Source organism: Austrofundulus limnaeus, unplaced genomic scaffold (genome assembly GCF_001266775.1).
Source record: "Austrofundulus limnaeus strain Quisiro unplaced genomic scaffold, Austrofundulus_limnaeus-1.0 Scaffold73, whole genome shotgun sequence".
Taxonomy (NCBI): Eukaryota; Metazoa; Chordata; class Actinopteri; order Cyprinodontiformes; family Rivulidae; genus Austrofundulus; species Austrofundulus limnaeus.
In genome coordinates, this window is record NW_013952475.1 from 663,700 (window position 1) to 689,061 (window position 25,362).

Below are 25,362 nucleotides of genomic sequence, written 5' to 3' on the forward strand. Positions count from 1 at the left end.
ATAAATATGAAAGTAAATTAAATTAGAAAACTTGAGGTAAAGTTCTTTTTTAATTTATTTGGTGCATTTTAAAATATTTATTTATTCAGTGGTTCATTTATATGTTTCTGCTTTTAATACTAATTGTCAGTTTTGGTCCTCCATACAGCAGAACTTGGAAGAGGTAATTCAGTGACTGAATCAGGTGTGTTGGAGCAGGGAAATATGTCAAACATGCAGGACTGCGGCCCTCGAGGACCAGGATTACCAACCCCTGAGCTACAGACAAGGTTTTATTTTGCATAGCATTTTATTTGCTGCCTGTGGACTCAAACTCTGTTTATCTATAGTGGATGTTTAACTAACAGAAGTGGGAAATGTGAGGTTGTCTGTTTACTAGACTTTTGCCATCATAAGAACTTTGTCTCTCAATAAAATCAGGTCTGCACACAACAGGCTGACGTACCGTCTTCATCGGTTCGACAGATCAAGGCTTCGCTCTCTGGGCCCAGCCCAACAGCAGTTGAGGCAGAAACAGTGATGCGGTACTGGGTCCATTTCTCCAGTCGCTGCAGCAGCACCCGCTCTTCAGTTGAAGGGATCATTGGCTCCTCCATGGGCTCTGTGTCATCACCGGCCCCTTCTGAAGAGCCCACCGCCTGGTAGAGCACCCTATACCCTGTCAGGGCACCGTTCTGACTCTTCACAGGTGGGGGCTGCCAACTTACCAAAAGGCTGGTGGAGGTGGTGCTGATGCACTTAGTTTCTTGAGGGGGGGCTGAGGGCTCTGGTAAGGCGGAAAGGACAGGAAGGTAGAGGGGTAGAGGACGAGGAGGATGGGAAAGGGAGAGGGGTGAAAAACAAAAAATAAAAAAGATGGGAAAGATAAAAATGAAAAAAAAAAAGGAAAATTCCAAACAAAAGCAAAAATTCAAATGAAATCGATAAACAAAGGAAAATGAACTTGTAAAAATAAAGAAATGAAAATAAATTTAGTAAATGACAACTTAGGCATAAATGGGCAACAGCACAAATGTAATAATGAATCAAGATGGCTACCGTGTGTGACGTGAAGAAATGTTCAAAGTGCAGTGAGACTGGCTTTATTTAAATTTTGGCAATCAAAAACAGTCACTATATTTGTTGTGGACACATTATTTTGTTATGTTTTGTGTAAAATGTTCATTAAACCATGTAATTTTTTTGGTTGTGTATTCTCTCACTATTAGATTAAGTGGACATGTATTAAAAAGTAATTTTTTAGATTCCTTCCATCTTGCAAACATTTCATTATTACATTTTTGTCTTTTAAGCAGGTATAAATAGCACAATAATCAAAACAAAAAACAAAAAATGTACAGTCAGAAACAAGAATAACGTTCCACACATAAATGATCAAGAAAATAATGGAGGGGGAAAAAAACATGGAAATAAAAAGCCATGTTCCCATTCCAAAATAAAGGCTGCAAAACTGAAGGAGGGTACTGGAAAATACATTTAAATCCAAGTGACTCAAAAAAAAAAACACACAATGATTAAAATGACAACTCATAATAAACCATGAAAAAACAACAATAGAAAATTTTACACATAATGAAACAAACAAACCAAAAATAAATAAAAAAATAAAAAAAATAAATCACAAGCATTGTCTGCATCATACGTACCTGAATCCCAACATTACAAAACTTTAAAGACTTTCTTACCACCAGCACCTGACTACAGAGTGGTTTTACTCTGGAGTCAGTGAGCAGCAACACTTTCCCCTCCTGAAGGCATTATCATTTTTGAGATCATAATCGATTATTGTATCAGTAGAAATCATCAATTTTTATAAGCTGATTGTTAGTTTTTGATCCAGTTAGGTGTCAGCAGGAGGGATAGTGTTGGCTCTGTGCTGCAAGCATTCTGTTTAATACTGGATTATTGGGCCTGAGGGTCCACGAGACTGGGGGGAGTGGGGACTGTTGGGGAAAATTCATTACTAAAAAAAATGCTTGTGAACTTGGCAAAGCACACAAACGTCCTTTCTTGTTGACAATTGCCACAAATAAATCCCATTTCATAGCCCTGTACTGATGCAGTTTGTGAAGCCTGCTTCCATTTTGAGAGCACCAAGAAACAAGAGTACCATCCGCAACACAAAGAGCTGCTGCACCAGAATTCTTAAAAGTTTAATGAAAACGTTCCGAATATAATGCCATGTAGGAAAGAGTGGCTCGAAAAAGGAGATAAAACACTATGAGTTTTAAGAGTGAAGGCCTCCTCTTTTGAAAAAAAAAAATTAAAGGTTTGCACCAAAGTGCACCAAAAACAAACAAAAAAAAAAAAAGCAGTTCCAAAACTCCTTTCTGTGTCTAATGGGCTTATTTACTTAAAGTCTTACCGAATTTTGAGCCTTTCTGCTTCTTTACTTCACCCATATTGTATCTGTAAACTCTTTATGTCAAAAATGATTGCTCAGTTCTCATTCTTTGTGGTGCAGAAATAAATGCTCTGAATCTGACAAGGTTGAGGTTATCACAGTGCACAGGCATCCCCAAGCTTGATAACAACTTAAAACTAGCTGGGGCACGTATTTATGAAAGTGAAAATTCCATCAAGTCCAGCAGAAGGATTATGGACCTTAGAACTAAACAACAACAAAATATATAATCAAAAAAAAAATAAGTAGGTCCTCTGGATGGGTTCTTCTTTAGTGAAACGTTTCATCTCTCCTTCAGACTGAAGAAGTCTCTTGGACGAGAGACGAAACGTTTCACTAAAGAAGAACCCATCCAGAGGACCTACTTATTTTTTTCTTTTTGATTTTTTCTACCTGGATTACTGAGATGCATCAAAACAAAAGATATAACTCAGCTTACGCTTTACTCGAGGTTCTTATCTTTTTCGAAAGACTTAAAAAATGCTATTTGGCAAATAATTAGTCATGTCTTTGGGCGCACACTTCTGATTTGGTTTTGTTTGTTGCCATATGGCTGAGATTTTTAGATAACATGACAAACACTGGTGGTAGAGATAATTATTACTTTTACATTTAAGATGCAGTACTTTAGTTTGACATAATGACATGTACTAATTCTAACAGACAGCTACGGAGACCATTATTCAGTGACTGTAATCTAACTATTTGACTGATGCTCTTACTACAATAGTATGAATACATCTCTGCAGTAGAAGCTTCAAACGATAAGATGCTCATATTTGAAAATCATTATGGAATAATCCCCGAAATGCCGAATGGCCATGGCGAAACACACACAAACACTCCAATACAACTAAAAACCCTCAGCAATTAGAGTAAGTGGGGGGTAAACTGCTTGTTTGGTTAAATACAGAGGATTTAGAATCTGCCACTTTAATTTCAAAGACAGCACTTGACTAGCTACTGGCAGGTTCGAGGTATAATCTAAATGTGTAACAAAGCCTGACAATTCAAGGCCTTGGCTCATAGCTCATTGCAGAGCATGAAATTAATTCTGACGCTATGAAATGGGATTCTTATCTGTCACTCTGGGGCCCAGCAGTCCCCTCACACCCACTCCCAGGGTCTATCTCCAGTACCGTTCCCAAGCCTGGAAACGAACAGTCTGAGTAATTCCCCTTCAGGCTCTCCAGTTGTGGACCCTCTTTGACCACGTCTGAACGAACTGATAAAAATGATTTCACCCTTGTCTAAGAATAGTAGCATACCCAATGAGGACTTCTGAATGGGGGCACAATTGTTGCATCGAACATCTCGCAGATTTGTTAACCATTGATTTGGGATCAATCGCACTGAAGCAATAAAGTATGCAAAAACGAAACAAAAAAAATCTTCAAGTGGATTTGTATCTTTTTGAAGTAATTTTACAGATTGGTCCCCATGACAAGCCTCTGGTAATGCTTTTTGAACTGACCACTCATTTCAAACGTCTGTCAACATTGGTAGCAGAGATAAGAGTCAAAATACATCTGGAATGTTCTGTTTTACTTTGTGGCACAGAGCTTCAGTCTGCCAAACAGAGTGGTGGATTCAAATCAATGCTGAGATGGTTTTGTATTTATATATACTGCTGAGCTTGACAGAAATCAAAATAACATTGCACGTAGCTGTTGCGCTTTATCTTTCTGTATAATAAATATTGTCTCAATCCATTGATTTTTGTTAGACTACAGCATATTTTACTCTGACTTTTAATCTAACTGATACTCTACTTTAGAAGTAACTGATGTTCATGCATAACTGAGTCACTGGAGTTGATTCAGTAAGGCAGTTAGTTAATTAGACATTAGAACTATAGATTAAATATTTGAATAAATCTCCATAATAATACTTCAAACTATGTAGTGTGTGTTAGAATGTTAAACTTCTACCTAAGCATCGGAAAGGCTAGTTAACAAATAAAAAAAATGTTACCAAATATGTGGAAAGTTACTCTTAAACTTTTAGACATATTATTAACATAATAGTTTTGTATCTGTGTATTCCTGTCTGTGTGGTTTGTGTGTCTGTGTGTGAGTGTTCACTCTGTTAAAAGTTAGAGCAGACTGAATCCCTGAACCACTTGGTCACTTACCTCAAAGCATCCAAAAGATCTTTTTTTCCTACAATAAATTTTGTTTGTCTGACTTAGCCTTGGAGTATTCTGACTTCAGTGCTGACAAACCAGCTGATGCATATCACACAATACAAAACTGTTTGTTTAAATGGCAAGAAAACCAGAAGTGAAAACATCGATTTTGTTCAGAATATCTGTAGTAGGAGAGTTGATGAAGCAAATGAAAATGAAGAATCCCTGGCAACAGTTCGGCTGATCAACTTCATTTTTTTTAAATAAAAATAAACCTTTTAAAGTATGTGTGACTCTGTTGTTGTAGCTGATTGTTTCTAGGCTGGACTTAGATCCAAACAACAACCCAACAGAAAACAGAAAATAAAAAAAATCTACAACCAGCTGCTATAAAGAAAATTACTTTCAAGGTTAATCCTAAATAAAAAGAAACAGATAAATAAAAAAAATACACTACTCAAAATATTTCCCAAAAGAGTCAACATAAAAAGGAAAGTAAACAAGGTGATGTCAAGCCATTCCAATAAGTGTTTCCGTTTTGTTGGCAATGTACGAAGCAGTGCTGGAACAAAGTGATGTAAAAAGAGTGGGTTTTATACTCAGTTCTATTTGCTTGCAGTTTAAAAATGCAGAAAAAAAAGAACAGAGGCAAGAAATTCACAGAGACACATAATGACAGGTGGCAGGTGAGGACGTGCACAAACACTCAAGAGATGCCAGATGACAGTAATGGGCATGGGTGAACATTGTGTATTTTCATGCTTACAGTAGTCAAAGATAATTATTTCAGCAACGAATGCTCAACAGCACCCCCAAGAGGGCAGGAGAGGGTGTCACATGCTGGGGCTGTTGGCGGTAAAACTACGCTTATTTGTGTAGCTTTGATGTCGAGCGTTAACAAAAAGAACTGTGACTTGGTTGGTTCCAAAGCACCCCCACTTCCCCCTCCACACACCCACACAACCACCCCCCCACACGCACACACAAACATCCACATGTGAAGGTGTAGCCAACAAGCTGCACATGTAGAAACAGAAAATGCATTAAAAGATCCCACCACCATGGCTCTCATATGTCACTGTTAAAACTACTCAGGTGCTGCTTCTTTAACACACTGATGTTATTTGGTTCCAAACGTCATAAATCAGTGTCTAAAACAAATCCTTGGCTTCATTCGGTATTTAAAATTAAGTACTTCTGTATGTATTTTGTCTTTGTTTGTTGCAGGCATTTGATCAATGATCTAATAAAGCACTTGCCACTCAACCTGATAGGCTTTGACGTTCTAGAAGATCAGAAGACGTTCTAATGTTGTCAGTGATTTCACGCTTGTCATAAAAAAAAAAAAACTTTTCTGGATGAAATAATTCTGTCGTGCTTTTTCTTCCTGTAAGCTAAAATATGCAGTGCACGGTTAACTGACTGCAATGCAGAGTTATAAGCATGCAAGCATTTGTTTACTGTTAATGCTTTCTTAAGGTTCATAGGAGAGTCTTGGCAGTCTTTATAGAGGACAAGCATTTTTTTTAATCTGTCACGTGGGATGTGCACTTGCTATTAAAAGGGGAAAGAACAAAATAAATGTCCAATAAAAAATGTCAAGGTTTCCAGTCTATGTAGACTTGGTTTGTATAAAATAATAGAGCACATTTATATTTTAGCACCTGAGCCAAGTTAGAAAATAAGGCCACCAAGGTGATGTTTGGGAATAAAGCCTAAAGGCACATTTTAACTAAAAGCACAGAGTATTTAAGTGCATCAGCGCTTTCTCAAGGAATAAACAATTTCATCCACGTGTCTTTTACATTTCCACTGAGGTCTCTTACAGGGGGTAGATAATGAAATGAAATCACTAAAATGTGAAAAGTTACTCCTCGTGGGAGTGACTTAAGTGCTCAAAGTTAACTGACTTTTTATTATGACTGATGTTCTTATTAATTCATTCTCAACATTGATGAAGCACCATGTGTGCAAGCTGTCTCTCCCGAACTCAATAAAGCTGCAGGAATGACTGAATTTTGACTCTATACTAAAAATAACTAATTGTACAAACTGCATTACAGATTAAGAATGTCAAAAAGAAAAAGTGTAAAAAAACTGCCCCTATAAATTTAAGATGAAGGTTTCTTTTTGCCTTAAAACTGTCTGTAGACATTAGAAGAACCGTTTGAAAATAAATGATTTCCCACATAACTTTAAGATTCCTGCAGTGGAAATGGAAGGGTCAAGAAAAAAAATTAATTAAATCCAAAGTATTGCAAAATATTCCCAATGGTCAAAATGCAGTTCAACATTTGCCTTTAGCCTTCAGTGCCTTATTTTCAACTGTAACTCACAATGAAGGAGCATTTTTAGGTGCAATGCTGCATTAAAAAATGTATTTGCAAAAAATCCAAGGAATTAAGATAATTAGAAAAAAAACTCCTTGTTTATACAAGAAATAAACAACCACATATATCCTTTTGCAACAGGTTCAGAGAGCTTTGAATTCTAAGTTATTTCAGAGGAAAACAAAGTTATCACTTAAAGGTGATGAAGCAATTGCCAAAACATTTTGAAAACTTCATTCAAAACAAATGAAAAAGAAAAAACAATTAGAAAAGATTTGAATAAAAAGTCAGTTAAAAATCTGTCATATTTTAATTATTTACTTGGGAATTTTCTTTGTTAGCAAACCTGTTAAAACAGATGAGAAGATTGAATAGAAGGCTACATACTGGCTTGTAGGGTCTTCTCAGAAATTTCATTTGTGAAGGCTCCAATGCCTTTGCTAGAGACGGCTGCCAGAGAGAAACGATACTCTGTATTGGGGCGGAGACCTTCCACAACATATGATCTAGTGGGTCCAAATGTCTTTTTTATCTGTTAATTAGAAGAAAAGACATTTAAAAAAGTAGTGGAAAAGTGGGATGTTGAATCATTTTGAGCCTCTTGCAATTTCAAAAAATCCAATGACACCAAAGTTTTACCTGGGTGCCAAAATTGCTTTCGGAATAGCGAAGCTCATAACGTAAAATTCCTTCTTTTTCATAAGCAGGTTCCCAAGTCAACTCAATGCTAGTGTCAGACACAGCGCCGACCTGGAATTTGGATGGTTGAGCTGGAACTAAAAAATGCAACAGAGAACATGTCTGAAAAATGGTGCAACACCATCAAAATGAACATTTTGCAAGTGAGAGGGCTGCATTGGGATAATGATACAAATGGACATAAGGGATTTGATTAAATTCAACAGAGAAAAAGTTGTGCCATACTTACTCTATCATTTTATTTTATACTGGTTTTAATATCCTTTATTCATCTATGTTCAGTTGTATTTTCCTTACCTCCTTGGACTACTTTGACATGAATGGGTTCTGAGAATGGTCCATCGCCGACAGAGGTGAACGCAAGGACTTTGATTGTGTACGTCTCCTCAGGAACGAGGCTCCGGATAGTGGTGATGATGCTGTCCTGGACATTGTGAATCTGCCAGAGACTCATGGGTTGTGAGTCATCCATGGTGTAATAAACTCGATAGCCCTTGATCTGTCCATTGGGCTCCTCTGGCTCTTCCCACTGCACCATCATTGTGTTTTGAGGGAGAATCTGGGCTCTGATGTTTCTTGGTGGACTTGCAGGGGCTTGCTCACCAGTACGAGTTTCTACCGGCTCACTGGGAGGACCCTGTCCAATTGTGTTGACGGCTGACACACGGATTTCATACTCCGTGTTTGGATAGAGACCACCTATGCTGTAACGTGTCGTGGTGATATCTTCCACAGTCTCATACTTGCTGTCTGGAGACTTGGCCCGGTACTGTATGATGTAATATGTTACTGGATCTGGGTTCCCTGAGTCCCAGGTAATAGTCACACTTGTGGCTGTGGTTTCAGTGACAACGGGGGTACCTGGAGGCTTGGGGAGAGCTGTTGTGAGGATGTAACAGAAAAAGTAGAGAACATTAATTTACGATATCTTTTGAAGACAATTGCTGTGTTTCCATTGCAAATGTGCGCAAAACTTTGTCGATATTCTGTTAATGTCGAAAAACACAGTTTCGCAACTGCGGTGTTTCCATTAAGTAAGAAATGCTATTAAAGTCACGCGTGAATGTTCTCGTGATAAGTCGTTACAAACATGGCAGCAATGGATGTAAACACAGCATATTGCTACCACGACACTAGCGCTCATCATCAGAGGAGACCTCGGCATCTTTTATCAAGGCTTTCCAGCAACAAAGCCCTACTTGGGAGCGGCTACGTATGCTGTGTTTTTGGGAAATTGTAGTCGGTGAGTTTACTACTTTATTTTAATAGTTCTGTGATATTACTACTACTTCTACTTCCTATTATCTTCTTCATTGTCATCTTTTTCGCCAGTAGAAACGGTTGTTGATCACGTGACTCCCGTGATGTGAAAAAGTGTTTCCATTGCAGTTTTGTGAAAAACACCAATTTCGATACGGCCAAAATACCACCTCACCCTAGCGCAAAAACATTTTATCGAAAAATGGAATTTTTTCGGAATTGACGTGTTTCCGTTGAGCAAATTTATTTTCGAAATTCTAATTTGCACATTTTCATAGTAAATGGAAACGCAGCTAATATGATCTAAAATCTCTACAACCGTCATCACAAATACAGTGATCTCTTACATTTGACAGTGATCTGTGCCACAGCCTCAATGATGCCAAGGCTGCTCATGGCCACACAGGTATAGTTGGCCGACTCACGGACGCTGCTCAGTTCAAGAACGTTCCTGCCAACTGGCATCTCATCCTCTGGTGTCAGGTCCTCGGAGTTCAGCATCCACTTGACATAAGGCATGGGCGACCCCACAGCTACGCATGTTATGTTCACGCTGCCACCTGGCATTATCTCTTGACTCGTTGGTGGGATGGAGAAGCGAGGAGGCACCCGCCGTACTGGGAGAAAGCATGAGGAAGGAGAGAGGATGACAAAAGAGGGCAAGAGTCAAAATGAAGAGGAAAAAAGAGAGAAGTAACAAGAGAGGCCGATGAAAATGGACCCTTTTTGAGGAAATATCGAACACAAAAGGTTCAACATGATAAATGTAAACTTAAACAAAACGTAAAACAAAACTGACTTTTAAGGAACATAAAAAATTACAAAAAATGAAAGAAATAAAATAAAAAACTAAACTAACAAAATTGCTTCAACAACGATATAGATTTACAGTTAAGCAACGATTCATAGCAACAAGGTTCCATTGACCAATATTTGACCCATCACAGCACAATTAAAGTCACAAAAATCTATTACGAGTTTCTCATCTTAGGGGACTGAACTGCTGACATGTAGACAACAACAGCATTACCTGATCCCAAAATATAAGTGTGTTGTAAAGGCCATGTGATAATTCCATCACATAAGCCCAACAGGGCAACCTGGAACTTCCTGTCCTCTCAGAAACTCATGCCAAACAGGAAGTAGGCCATTGCAGGCTTCTCCCACAGCACAGGAAGTGTAGGGTTACTGAACTATTGACCATCTCTAGAAGGTCTCTAACTACATTCTAGCACACGTTTGCACTTAGCACAGGTCTCTACTTTCTTGCAATCTTAAAGATGAGAAACTTTAATCAGATTTTTGTGGTTCAGGGTAGATCCACTGGACAAAGCCTTATTAAGATCTGACACGGTTCCATTGATAGATGCAGCTATCAGTTTCACAGACAGCATGCATAAATAGATTGAGGTAAATTAAGGAGTAAATGATAACAAAATCAGATATAAAACTTGAGATAAAATGCATAGAGGAATATAACTGAAGGGTCGCTAGCATGCCCAGACAAAAGACGACTGGAGAGAAAAAACAGAAGTACGAGGTAGAGGAGGAACTGAGGARAGGATAGAGGAGGGAGTACAGTGTAGCAAAGAGTGACAGAGGTAGCAAAAGAGCGGGGAAGGTTGGAGGAGGGTAAATGGGGCAGGGGGRTAACCCGTTTCAGTGCTGTGTAAACTTTGTTTTTCTTCAGCTAATGTGACAAAATGTGACGATGGCACATTGTCACATCTCAGTCCCGGGTAACACAAAATAAGTACTGAGGAACAAGGAGTGTGCCTAGAAATACACAGAAAGAAAAAAATAAATTATAGCAATTGTATCTAGCAAGCTAACTGTCACAGAGTGTAGGAGAAAAGAAACAGAACTGGATCAACAGTGAGTAGAAATTCAAAGAATAAGAAAGAGATATGGAGGGAGAAGGGAATAGAGATGAATAAGGGCTGAATGCCAGATATCAGAGAGAGAGAGAGAGAAAGAGAGAGAGACAGGAAGAACCTCTGAAGTCATGGATAAGACTGAAAATTGAAGTGGAAGGGTCATAAACTTGAGACGCAGGGGAAGGATGCAAAAGATACAGTGTATTAGTATGTGTATATATTGTGTGTACACTTTTTGCATTTGTGTAGACATGAGTGTGCGAGTGTACAGTATGCGAGAGCTACAGAGTGAAAGAGTATGATTTAACAAAGAAAAAAATCTGTGTTCATGAGAGACATCCCAGCAAGCACCTGACAGCTAAAGAAATGTAAGAGGTGACCGACATTAATCGTTACCTAAATAAGGTTTATAACGTATTTGTTTTAAAAGTCTGAGTTAGGTGAATTTAAATGTTCTCCCTTAGCTTGGTTATGTACAATGTACTCAACTAGGCCTCGTGTTATTTTGGTATTTATTAAGAACTAATGTAAAAGACTTTTTAAATAGGTTTTCTGTATTTGATTTGTTGAAGTAACAATATGGCTATATGCAAAAATCAAGATGGCTACGTGCAAAAAAAAAGGTTGACTCACTGAAAATTAAACAAAAACAAACAAAAAAAACACTCAAAACCTACAATATTACAGTCTAGGAGGAGCCCAATGCACAGCAGCTACATTTGTTTTACGCCAAAGTGTTTGTTGGGATGCAGAAGTTTTAAAAGAGAGAAGAGAAGAAGTGAGGATACAGAAGTATAAGTATGATGAACTAAATGAAGAAGATGATTTTAGAGACGGACAAAACAAGAAAGAAAAGGGCTGAGAGACAAGACACAATGCAGGAAAAAAATCTAACTCGAGCAGCAAGACAGCAGACAAGACAAAGGAAAACAGATGGACACGCAGACATACTGTACAATACGCAACAAGGAAGGGGAGGGGTTGGGTTGTTGGAAAAAGGGGGAAGAAGGAGGAGGATATATATGGAGAATAGAATAAGTTATTGCGACTGTAAATAAAAAAAAGACAAAACAAACAAACAAAAGATTGTGGCTTAAAGTTGATTTGGATGTCTCACACACTGGGGCTTAACATCAAGAATCAAGTACACGTTCCCTCCTCCCCACCTTAAACATGGAACCTCAGTGCAAATGTAACTGAAAGGTTTGGATGTTTAAWGTTTATAGGGGAGGAGTACGAAGGAAGAGAGACAGGGATCAAGGGAAAGACTGAAAAGGACCTCACAAGAAAAACTAGGATCCCAGAATATACCGTGTCGATCCAAATGGGATTCATATGATCGTTGCATGGTTCATTTCTCCACAAAACTAAAAAAGAAATATCACCTAGACAAAATTGAGGTTTCCTTTCTTTTACCTGAGGGTTGACACCTACTGAAATGATCATACATTACTGCAAATGCAGACATCCAGTCTATTGGTGAGGGGGAGCATTTTGGTAAAAATATCCTGAGTCTGTATGGAATGTTAACGACATTTAGTAGTATTTTCTTTGAAAGTCAATTATTTTAAAACGATAAAAAAGGGAATTCTACTTTAAATGTGGAAAGAATAAAAAACAAAGTCAGTTTCAGTTACAGGGATACTGGATCTCCAACGGGGACCATAGATGATGTTTTTGATCTATCATCTTCTGAACTACTCTGTATGCATATTCTCAAGTATCCAGTGTTAATGTCAATTACTTTGCAACTCAGTGCAGAACAAGACCTGCCCTTGAGGGCAAAAAGTTCAGAGCTGACCTTTGAAGAAATGCTCGTCACAAAAAAAGAAAAAAATGTAATATGTAATATGCAAAAATGTGTCAAGAAAAATGGTCAATTGTGATTCTGACCAACGTTCTTTAAAAATTTGTCTATCAAGATTAGAAGAAATCGTAGCTTTGAATGAATGACCTTTAGGTTTAGATATGCTTTGTTTCATTATACTCATAATTAATTACTTAAGGAGATGATCTAAAATATATATATAAAAAAAGAAGAAGATGCCCATTATAATGGGACAAAAATATACTGTATCTCTGAATATATATATATATATATATAGAGAGAGATATAGATATATATATAAAAAAAGAAGAAGATGCCCATTATAATGGGACAAAAATATACTGTATCTCTGAATTACAATTTAGGGAAAACACAGCTAACTAACCAACAAAGGTGAAAGGGCAGCCCATTCTTCACATAGACATGCATGGTTGTGGCTTTGGCATGAGTGACTTATAAAGGTGTGCCCTCATCCACTAGGGCAAACACCAGAGAACCAATACAATCCAAAAATGTCACCCAAGCCCATCCAAGCATGCCATTTATTACTAAATATAGCATTGCTCCAGACACACACTCACAAAACCAAACAAAAAGAAACAAATGAAACCGAACAAATTCACAAAAACAAACTACATCCGAACAGCAAAGACAGTACCAGAGTGCAGCTGTGTTCACAAAGAGGTTTGCATCAATGCTATTAGATGTTTTTCATCTTCTAGTGGTCTCTTGGATTTATCTTCCAATTCAAAACAATTGGGAGAACTCAATAGGAGTAAAAACAAGCCTGTTTTGGGGGAAAACGTTCAATGAAAATTTGTCTGAGGGTGATCTTCTCTCCCTGGGGCTCAGATCAGCCAATGGACCAGGAGCTGAAGTGGTTAAGTGAATGAGGTTTCCCCACAGGAAGATGTCTCTAGTTACCTTTGAGAAATGTTGGCTATGGAAATGAATTTGAAGAATACAACTGACTAAATCAATACTATTGTACTTGTTCGCTTTTAGTATAAAAGATGTACTAATCAATTGATCCAACTGCAGTTTGCAATAATAATGAAGTGAACCAATCAAACATGGGGAATCTTTTTTTTGTAAACAGTAGTCAATGTGTTTAAAAGTTTAGGTCTTTCATTGCAACCCCATGCTGAACTCAGTTGATGCTGGAGAATACTATCCTCAATACTGGAAGAAAAACTTGTGAATCTTAAAATCCAGAAGCAAGTCTGGGCAACTGTGCATCTACATGTTATGGCATGTAAATGAGTTACCATACTGTGAACACAGGTCTGAATGATGTGACTTAATGTTCAATCAAACAGTGGTTTGGAAAACCAGGACAATTTGTTGTGAGTATATACGGAGATGACACCCTCTTATGTTATACTTTTAAAATGCACTGAGACTGAATGAAGAAGAACATGAAAGAATAAAGAATCCCAATTGCATGGACACGCTCCTCATTCACAGAGACCAGGAGCCCAGCCGGTCCATTTGGATTTGAGAGAGAAAAACTAACATTTAGGATTTAAGGGATCTAATAACAATATAGAATCTTGTTTCAAGCCCCAATGTGGAGAGAAAGACAAGAAGCCGTACATTGGACAAGGTGAGAAGCAGTCGAGAGAGAATGCCAGAGTACTGCACTAACTCTAATAATGGGCAGTGTTGTAGTGGGATTTGTGATTTAAAAAAAAAACAGAGGTCAGAAGGTGGACATTATTGGCCATTTTGGTGAGGCAGATTTTGCTGCCCCAAAATGAAGGGGGAAGCCAAAATAATGTGCAGCCTTTAGTGTCACCTTGAAGCTGAGATTACACCCTCTTGCTGCCTGAGGACACAGGCACAGTATGGAGATCCTTTAGTCACACTCGCTGGGTGAGTCCTGCGGCATTTACGTTTAAGCCACAGGGGTCGACCAGTATTAACATACCTTGGCTGTGCAATGCTAAACAGTCACTATAGGTGGTTCATAAAAATGGAAATTATTACTTTAAAGAAACAGACAGGAGTCATAGCAGGGGTATCACAAGCGTCGAGGGCATTTCACTACTCATCACTTTTTTTACTGTTGTCTTACATGACAAGCAGCCAAACGATATTGCAAGTGCATCCCCCCATTTTGGTGTTTTTTTGGTGCATATTTGGAGTGAAACATACTTGCACTGGAAGAAACTAATGAAACGTATGTTTTGTATGATGCATTAATTCATTTTGGATGAAAATGTCACTTTTGAAGGACGGTTATTACTTTTCAGACTCCTCAAGACAAACATCTAATAGAGATGACAGGAATTTGCTTTGGCCAGTGAGAACATAAGGTGTAATCTAGCTTTCTTTCCCAACATCACACACAAATGCAGAGCAGGACATGCGAGCACATTCACAAACGAGCAAATCGCATACAGTAGTAGAAGAGTAAACATGCACATGCATATATATATATATATATATAACAGCACAGTCTTTCTGCATCAATGTTATATGCAGTAGTTCAAATTGAAATGAAATAGTAATGCAGATTATTAACGTGGCTTTATTTCGTTGAGATTTTTTCCAAAATTTGTGGAGTACTTTATGAAGGGCAGCACAGTCAATTTCTGATGACAGCCTGTTGGTGTTTAGATGTATTGCAATCCTTTTGTGTGCATGATGTGTTTGCCTTGTGACATATTTTGGAGTCAAATTATGCAGTTTGGATAACAACAAACATGATTGTCTAGGGCTACAAAGGAGTGCTGAYTATTTTTTCACAGGGTTGGTCTTGTAATGTGTTAGGACATAAGTTAAATGGTCTGTCAAAAAGCTCAATTCAAGTTTTCTTTTTAGCTTGCACAAAATTACAACTATACAAACAATTGTGGACTTAAATTCAATAGGACTAGTTTCCTAGGCTGGGTGAAAAGCGCTAATTTCTAGAGACTAAAATCAGGCAACAAATTTGCTGGGAAAAAGTAAACACTCTCCTGGATGCCTAATCAAAGCATGACAATTTATAAATAGTGGGTAACAGGAGCATTGGCCTTTTATGGTTCGAGTTCCAGAGACTTTCCATTAGTCAATCCCATGGAGATCAGCACAGTTTCAAAGGTAAACATGCAAAGCTTGTAAATGCTTTCAAAAAAGTCTGATGAAAGAAAAATGTAGTTATCTCTGTCGGGAAAATTTACACCCCTGAGTTCTTAAAATTCAAGTACAGCTGGTGACATGGTTTAAAGAAAAAAACAAAAACAACATATTAGGATACAAAGCCTAGTGAAACATACAGCAGTTTACATTATTTTCAAATTTATTTAAAACAAGATTTTCTCATGTTCAAGGTCTACAGCATGAACGTTATAAATATTTTGCTGGTTTTATTGGTTTTATTTTTTATTTTAGTCAAATCAAACAGAATTTTGTTTTGTTTCATAAAGACATGTGCATGTGAAAACAAAAAGAAGTGTTTTAGAAACTTTATTACAATTTGTGCAAAATGATTTGGAGAAATCACAATCAGCTGTCATTCAGCAGATCCAATCACATTTAGCTGCTGCTGTAAAGCAACAACCATCTGTGTATTTCAGCACTCGTTTAGCAACAGCCAACGTGGTTCTGAAGTCATTATTTTGTTATTGATCTGCACAACCCTTTAAATGGTGTCGCTTAATGGCAGGCTAAAATCATCATGGAGCCCAATCAGGTCGAATTCTTTCGGTAATGGATCAACATAAACAAGATGACAGGAACACTGGCTGTATACACACTTATTCTTTCATTTGGCATTTGCATCTAAACTCCAAGACTCAAGAAGCAGAGCAGCATCCGGTTGAAAAAAGAAACAGAAGTCTTTCAAATGAATGAACCGCAAACAAGACAAACCTTTTAAGAAAACTGAGAACAGAAACAAAAGAAATACGCACTGAAACCATATTCACAACACAAAAATCAACATAAAATAAGGGAAGCCAACAAAGGAGTGTGTCAGGAAGAAAAAAAAAACAACATTTTGAGAACCAAGAAAGGAAAAGTAAAGAACTGAACAAAACACTGGGAATGCAGAAAAGAAAAAGATCATTGGGGCCAAAGGGATTTTTGCACAGGCATGCAAGCGCAGTTACATTCTCCCATCATGCAACAGGTCCCGTTGTTTATTCACGTGCTGGGTTTCCAATGACGACACGTGCAAGGAAGCTTTTAGGTGCAGAAGCAATACCAAAGGATGCAAAACGTGAAAAGGCCCCACAATGCAAACATAAAAGTAAATTAACAAAACCCGAACTAATCAGGTTTGCTTTCATCATTTCTTCTTTGGAAATAATAATAATAATAATAATAATAATAAAAATATAAATATATATAATCATTTAGCAGTTTAGAATTACTGTTCTTTAGTTTTTTTTTTTCAAATTAATATTTAATCGAGCTCTGCAAAAGGCAAATACAGCTGATTTTTTTTCAACATGTTGATTCTTTTTTTTAAAATGTGGGTTAAAAAAAGTAAAAAAGAAAAAAACACACCAACCTTCTCGAAGCTCTGAGGGATGTAAAGGGGTTGATGCAGAACACAATGACATGAGGAGAAGAGAAAAATAGGGGAAACACAGAGAGAGTAAAAAAAGCCACCTCAAGGTGTTTAGCTGCAGCTACATTTCCCTTCTCCTTTTATTCCCCCCCCCCTTCTTCCCTATCTCTTGTCCCTGCTATCAGTGACAACCATCTTCAAAGTACACTTGCCTGCCCTCCCCCTTGAAATAAACTTTGAACCAAAACAATCAGATTCACCCCAGTGGTCGCTCTGCGGCCTGCTAAGGAAAAAGGATTGAAGCGCCACTGGAGTCAAATCAAGCGTACCTTACTCAGAATTCAAAAATTTTACAAGCTCCTTATGGCCACGAGCAGAGGCTCCTGCGGTGGCCGATTTTTGCTTTTAGTAGAGAAAGAAACCAAATCAAGAAAAGAAATAAAGAAAAAACTAATGAGAGATTGAAAAGAAAACAAAAAAAGACACAGTTTGGGAGGAAATTAGCAGCTGCAGCTCAGAACTGGTAAAGTCAACGTTTCAAGAAGCCAATCAGCAACAATTTTAAACCAGTTTATGTTCAGGTCACGGTCTTATTCGTTTTAATACATAATGCCAAACATATAGAAATGTTCACTCTTATAAAGGATTCGCCACAGCTGCTAATCTCAAGTGCATTTTGCTTTGTGAACAAAACATAGTCAACATCAAGTATCAGAATAAATCGACAAAAGTTCAACTAAAAACAAACAAAGATCGACACCATCACAGCATAACAAGTGTTACATAGTGTGGAGGTACTTGAGTAATTATCAACCTTGTGTGCTCTAGAACGCATGTCATGGAAAACTGAACAAACTGTTGAAAACCATGTCAGGACGTACCTGCTATTTTTCTATTTTAATTATTTTTAAGCAAAACAAATGCTACCTATCCCAGTGCTGCATCATTAAAGTGTTCCCATCATTTTTTAATGTTTTGTTTTTTGTAGAGGTTTGACCATAATTTCCAATAAATCATTTAACTTCGCACATTTTGCTACTTCTCACTGAATCACAACAGACAGCCCAAGCCTCCAGGATGAATGTTGGCAAGAAAAGACACTAATCTTGATGAACCATTTTTTTTAACCTTCATCTCCACACAGTTGAATTTTTCTTCTCTGTGCTTCTATTTCACTGAGTACGATGATAGCAATAATAATGAAAAAGCAGCTCTCTGACCCATTTTATAATGTCAGAGTAGTGAATTATTTATTGGGAACAAAGTTATTTGGTACACAGCAGAGGGAACAAACTGAGTAGATACCAAGGCATCTTTATTTAATATGCACAATATAAATAATACATGTCGAAAATGCATCTGCTTCAATTTATTAAAGCTCCCGCAACAGGGATCCATTGTCATTTAGCATTAGTGGTTGAGGATAGGCTTTTGTCTTTATCATCTTTTTTTTTTCTACGAAACTCCTTTCAACTGATTGTTTTTTATATCTTCACTTTGCTGGAACATGCCAGCCAACATAACTACTGACTGTCAAAGCCTTTAAAGATAACATAGCAAAGCAGAAACAGAGAGGCGCTATAGATTTATGCTCCGAGCAGCAGGAGCCAGAAGTGGAGGAAGTGTGGGGTTTATAATCTATGCAATGGATATTTTGTGTGTGGGAGTGTGTAAGTGTGTGTGTGAGTGTGAAACCACAATTTCTTTTGGGTTTCCTCCCCCCCTGCCCCCATACAGAGAAAGCTAAAGGAGGAGAGATTTTGATTGGTGGGCAATGTTACCTAGCCACTCAATCAAAATCAGGACTTACCGTTGCGCTCCTTTGCCTGTAAAAAAGAAAAACCTCAGAGAAATGAAGCCTTTCCAGACTTTTCTTTAGGGGAGTTCCAACTTTGATATGGGTGGCAAACACTTACAGGTGAAAGGTCKTTTTTTTTTTTTGCAATTGATAAAGTAAAAACATACGGCTTGTTGCACTACACATTTCCTTCCAAGTGAGTAGGGGAGGGCATTGAAAGACAAAATGGAGCATAACAGCATTACAGAGAAAAACAGTTGGTCAAATTATAGTTTTAACATTTGGAAGTTTCATTGCAAAAGAAATTACAAATACGTGAAGGCAAAACTAKTAATAAAATGTTTATAATACTTGGGTATTATTTGTGAAAATACAGCTAGACTAGAATGGTACTGTATAAAAATATGTTAGGCTGAACATTAATGCTACTTAAAGCGGAGCTTTGAAGACAATTTATTTAGAACGAGAAGTTTTTTTTTCTTTTTTAGTTTTTTGGCCTGATTCTGGGACTGGGTTGCTCCCTACCTCGCACGTAAAGGTTAGCAGGGGACGAGTAGCGCACGCCTTCCACGTTAGACGCCACGCACTCGTACTTCCCTTGGTCGGTCTCCTCGCTGTTCTCAATCTGCAAGGCACCTGGGTAAATGAAACAGTTCAACAAAGACAAGAAGGAAGGGGGGTGGGAGAGAAACAGAGGGGGAAAAAGAGACAGAAAAAAAGAAAGCAGGAAGGAAAAGATTAGTCAATCTGACAGAGAATGGGCACAAAGTGGTCAAACAATCTTCTTAACGGTGAGTTTCTCAAATTTCTCATGGTCGTCTCATAAAGAACCATTTATCCCAGCAATGCTTACGCAGACAGGCATGACTAACCAAGTTCCACTCCAGCCCCAACCACCCGTTGACAAAAAGAGAGGAAGTTAAATAAATCAAATCGTGAACTGAATCAGTCACTGTATATTTGCAGCCAGGTTAGCGCTCGCAACTCTTCTAAGAACTGAGATCTTTAGCTAAATAAATAAAAAAAGAAAACAGCCACAGGGTAAGAGGAGGGTGATGAAATGTAATGGAGAGRGGGGGTGTTGTGATGAGCTTGTAAACGCTGTGAAGTTAGAAAATTGYCATCTTCCTGAAAGTCACCACAGGGAGGGGTTTGTGTGTTCAGAAGGGAGAAGGGGTCATGGGAAACAATAAAACACACATAAACAGACGTTCATGTCMAAATGAGAGTTGACATGGTGCATATTCACAATGTAATTCTTCTGGAACTGGAACAACTCCTCTTGAGAACAATATGTCTAATGTGTACAATAACTGATGCTATTGAGAAAAACTTTTGAGATTGTGTTGTTTTAAAGGAGACATACTGTATTACGCTTTAAAMCCTCCATTTTCATATTTAAATCCTTCAGTTCAGGTCTATATAAAGCCACAAGCCCCTCTTTCACCCCTTTTCTGAGGCGCGTCTCAGAGCAACTCGTTTTGACGCCGTCTCTTTAAATCCAAATGAGACCCTTCGCACTCCACCCTGCCCCAACTTCCTGATCGGTCCATTGTATTATGACAGAGGGGTTTGCGACTATTTATAGCAGCGCAAAAGTTTTATTTGTTTTCTTTACAAAATTAACAACTTGTCCATCCAGAGTCTGACTCCGAGCCAAAGGATGAAGAAAACGATGAAATTGCAATTGGTGAGTCCAGACCTTATTTGGCAGTTCCATTGAAAAAAACTGTGATGTAATAGTTCAGAAAACGTAACAGAAAATAAAGAAAACTGAACAAGTTGAAAAATATGACCCAAACAGAATATAAAGATATCTATGCAGCACCAGGAGAGACTTCAAGTACACAACAAAATTTATTTAACGGCTAATAAAAGTAGTTTAGCATGATACCCACCCCTTTAAATCAACTGCATTTATTTGATTTAATTATGCAGCTATTACTGAGATTTGGCTAGTTTCTAATTTCAACACATGCCAAAGTTTTAAACACATTTCCATCATATTGTGGTTTAAGTTTCTTTTAATGAGATGAGTTTTTTTTATTGTTTAGTCTGGTCTGCAACGTTTACAATCAAAAGAGCCACTTCKGCTCCTTGGCTCACTAATAAAATGTGTCCAGAGCMGCAAAATAAGCTACAACTGTGATTATCAACTGGTGGTCCGTGGGCCTTTTCGAGGCCTTTTTGGGAACCTTTATGGCCAGTGGAAGTGACATTATAAAACTAAAAAATATATTGTGAATTTTATTATTTATTATTATTTTTACACTTCAAGACCGAAGAAAAAAACATATTCATGCACAAGAAAAATACTGACTTTAGTTTATACAAAATTTCATAAAAACTAGTTCAGCTGAACTGAGACATTTCTTTTCTAATTTTTATTTTTTATGTAGAAGTAAAGGTGTTTAAAGATAACCCTGATGGATTTGAGAGAAATATTATACAAAGAAGTTGGATTATTTAGGTAGAAAACAGGCTAGTATGAGCTAACATATTTTATTTTTGCATTAGTATTTTTGTATTAGTAGTACTGATCACATATTCGCATACAATTTATTAGTGTTGTGAGTATAAAAACCAAAACATAAAATAAAATCTGTTATATTTGGTCACAATTTCAAAGAGCCACTGCAGAGGGACCAAAGAGCCACATGTGGCCCCAGAGCCACAGGTTGCAGACCCCTGGTCTAGTCTAAAGTCATTCCATCTCAACTGTCTGTTTTTTTACTTCAGCACAAAAATTACATTCAGCACTGACAGTGTTGGATACATTTTTATAGTTTAATGTCACAACTCAGTGTTATTTTTCCTCAAGGTTATCATACTTTCAAAACCACACGTCAAAAACAAGTCAAGTGCTTTAATAATAACTCTTGTATTTAGAAGTCATCTGCACCTCTAATTGCGCTACCTCAGTATTTTATGTACACATTAAGACTTTTTCAAATACATGTCTTTCCTGATCTCGATATCGATGTCATCGCCTGTGTATGCAATAAAAKTCAACCTTATTGTTCAGCTGCAACACTAACAAAAGGGAGCAGGGGACAAAGGAAGGACGTGAAACACCAGGCATCAGATCATTCCTTGTTAGAGTGCTGTTGACGGCACTTCTTGATGATATCATTAGGGCTTCTGGCTGGCTCAGCAGACAGATTGCAGCCCGYGTCTCCCTGACAAACATGGCACGGTTGCTTGTTAACGTTTAGCCAGGAAGCATCAATACGCCAGCAGCTGCCCTGTAYGCTTTGTAACACGCTAGAACCTTCTCCATCACATCTGCAAGTGAACACATTGTCGTACAAGGCTACAACCGCGGAACATTGGTCAAATAACATGTTTCCGCTCATCCACAAATGAGACAATCGATCCTGGTTAATTATAAAGATTAGTCAAGCTTTCACCACGTCCGTCGCCTAATAGAAGGAAGACTATTTTAGACCTCGGGGTCTGCACGAATATATTCGAAAAGAAAGCAAACCTGAAGCTACAACAATCGATAACGCCCAATTTTTTTCTTCTTCTTCTTCTTCTTTACTTTCTCTCTATTTCCCTTTACAGCTCAGATCATCGTCATCACTCAGAGGGCTCCGTTCTTGGCACGCAGCTCCTGAGCCAAATGAAAATATCTGCCTGCAGAGTGCAGGTGGTGCAGTTTTTGCTCTGGCTTTGTGCAAGCATCTGATTTGGATCTATTTGATGTGCACTTCGAACAGCAAATGCCAACGTGGTGGCAGGTGGGTTGGAATGTGTTCAGAAGCTGAGACCACAAAGTAAGACCTGTATGAAGTTCAAATCCAGGTGGACGGTTCCAAAAACCTCTGCCAGCAGCTTGTCAGACTGGCTTTCTCCCCTGAATTTGAAATATGTTTGAATGTTCTTTTTTGTTAAATCATAAGCACTGTTCTATAAATGTTTGGTGACAGCCCCAAAGCTTCCAACAACGTTTTTTGACGATCATCAAACATAATTGCCAACAGCCAATTAATTCAAATAGTGGACGCTGTGCACTTTATTTCCTTGTGAAGTGAAAGAAGGAGGGAAAAACGTGACTGAGCAGACAGAGATCGTTTCATTTGTAGCTCAACATCTTTGGAGGAGGTTTCTCACCAGGTGGTTGTAACTATGTTCTCAAGTACTTATTCTAGTTGTTATTTTAAAGTGGAGCTGTGAAAAACACATGGGGAGTCTTTCCAATTTCTTAGCAAATAAAAAAACACTTGGTTGAAAAAACAAGAAGGTAAACAAAGACAGCATAGAATAAACGATGCAACAAATGTAACTAAAGAAAATGGGTGGACTAGAAATGTGACCCATCATTTCGAAATGAGGGTTAAGTCAAATTTAGTCAAAATGACCTAATTACATTTTCAGAGTCCTGGCTTTAAATGCTATATTTTGATACCTGCTTCATTCTGATATCATATGTAAATCCATAAACATGACTTTATTTGTCTTGTTGGTTACAAGAATACATAAATATTTGGTCTGAATCCTAATTTTATGTAATTTTAATGAGGAATKTTTGATGCCCTTATGAAGAGGAAACCYCAAATTATATTTGAATATTGACATTTCCCAGTGAAAAGAAACAAAACTTTGCTAGCTAACAGGAAAAATCTCAAAATTTTAAGGCGTTTTTCCTCAAAATCAGTTTTTTTTTGTTGCTACTACTCAAAAAAAGTGTTTCAAAATTTAGTTTTAGGATTATATTTCAGACAGTTCATTCAAATAATACATTGATATGGCATTTATTCATTATGTTTTGACAAAATGCAATTTTTGCAAATGTTTTAATCAAAACACTATATTTGCCTATTTCTCTATATCCCACTTTTAGACTTTATCCTTATTTCGATGTGATGGGTCACAAATGTATTATTGGTAATACTGTATATCATGGGTGTCAAACTCCTGTCCTCGAGGGCCGCTATCCTGCATGTTTTAGAGGTTTTCTTGCTCCAACACACCAGATTTTGATCGCTGGGTAATTAACAGGCTTCTGCCCAATTTGAAGAGTTAATTCAATCACTGAATCAGGTGTGTTGGAGCTGGAAAACCTCTAAAACATGCAGGATAGCGGCCCTCGAGGACTGGAGTTTGACACCCCTGCTGTATATTATGTCTCTTGTACTATTTTTTAAAACTGTGTTCAAGTCCTAACCTTTTATTTTGTTTACGAAAATCTAAATTTAAATGATCTTAACATATTGTTGATAATGATACAAGAAGAAAACAAAACATAAAGAGAACCACTAATTGTAAAGTCAATTTAAAGACATAAATCCACAAAATAACAGATTTCCAAGATGCAAAATGAAACAAATATTTATTCATATTTCATWTCTCAGACAGCAGCATGGCCATGCATTCACCCATGTCTGTGTGTTATTTTTTGGGTAACTTTTCCTTTTGTCCCTTTCTTTTTAAGCAACTGGACTCTCACTGTTTTGCATAATTGCATTCTGTCTCCTCTGGCAGCCTGTGGCTAACCAAAGCGCATGTGGCCGGTTGCATTTTTCCTCCCCCTTTTTTTTTTATCAGGAAAAGAGGAACCATAAAGAATTGAATAAATGCTAAAATTATCTTTCATGAACACAATAAAAWCTATTCGCAGAGTCTGTTCACACCATGAGTGTTTGCTGATAAAGACTCACAAATGTTTGTACTGTGCTTATTAACTGAGTCCAACATGGGGCCTAATGGGATGCTGTCCTTTATTCCAGCTATTAAGTTTCATTACAAACCAACAATAGTCACAACTTCCAAAGAACAGTTGGGTTTGCTTATTTTAGTGGCAATTATGAGCAACAACTTTTACTAGCAGTTTACTTAGAAAGCACCTGCATACCAACCATGTCTGCTGTCAGACATCAACGCTTTTTGACTTTGACAGACAGAATCATTTTCACATATCCTTGAACTGGATTGTGTTTTAGACCAATAGCTGGCTGTTTCTCAATTCAGGGGCTGCAGCCCACGTAGGACGCATTTGTCGGCTGCTTACGTCACTGCGCTGCACCGTGCCGTTGGCTGTCCCAATTCGTAGGCGCCTACTCATGTAGCCAACAAATGCRGTTGACAAAAGCCCACAAATGTAGGCTGCATCTGAGTATCCCACATGACCAACAATATCCAAGGATTCATTGCATAGCCAGAAAACTAAACAAAAACAAACAAACATGGCTGAGCTTTATTTATTGATTTTTTTTTAATTCGGCAGAGTTTGGAAATTTATCACGGACCAAATAATTAGTTGTTAAACATGTTTGGCAACTTAGCTGATGAAAGTTTTGGTGCAATAAGATGTTAAATAAAAAGTATATGGGCACAAATTTTAGTCTTATCGAATTTGTACTTGTAAATCTGACTTTGTATTTGTAGATTAAGATTTGTAACTTTTGGATTTGTAAATAGGAATGTGTCTGTGTAAAATAGATTTGTATCTGTGAAAATAAAATTTGTATCTGTAAAAATAAGACTTGTATCGCCATCATTTTGTGACCATAAAGCATTTTCCGAGGTAAATAT

General features: G+C 37.6%; 1 protein-coding gene across 1 annotated transcript in view; it reads right to left on the minus strand.

Annotated features, from left to right (window-relative positions):
* Positions 1–25,362, minus strand: part of ptprsa (protein tyrosine phosphatase receptor type Sa) — a gene marked incomplete at its 5' end in the record, with an annotated part of 143,769 nt that overhangs the window by 65,633 nt on the left and 52,774 nt on the right. The window contains 7 exon segments of the mRNA XM_014010777.1: positions 446–766; positions 7,250–7,394; positions 7,502–7,638; positions 7,859–8,440; positions 9,169–9,438; positions 17,028–17,039; positions 19,351–19,461. Coding sequence (XP_013866231.1) covers positions 446–766; positions 7,250–7,394; positions 7,502–7,638; positions 7,859–8,440; positions 9,169–9,438; positions 17,028–17,039; positions 19,351–19,461 — 1,578 coding nt within the window.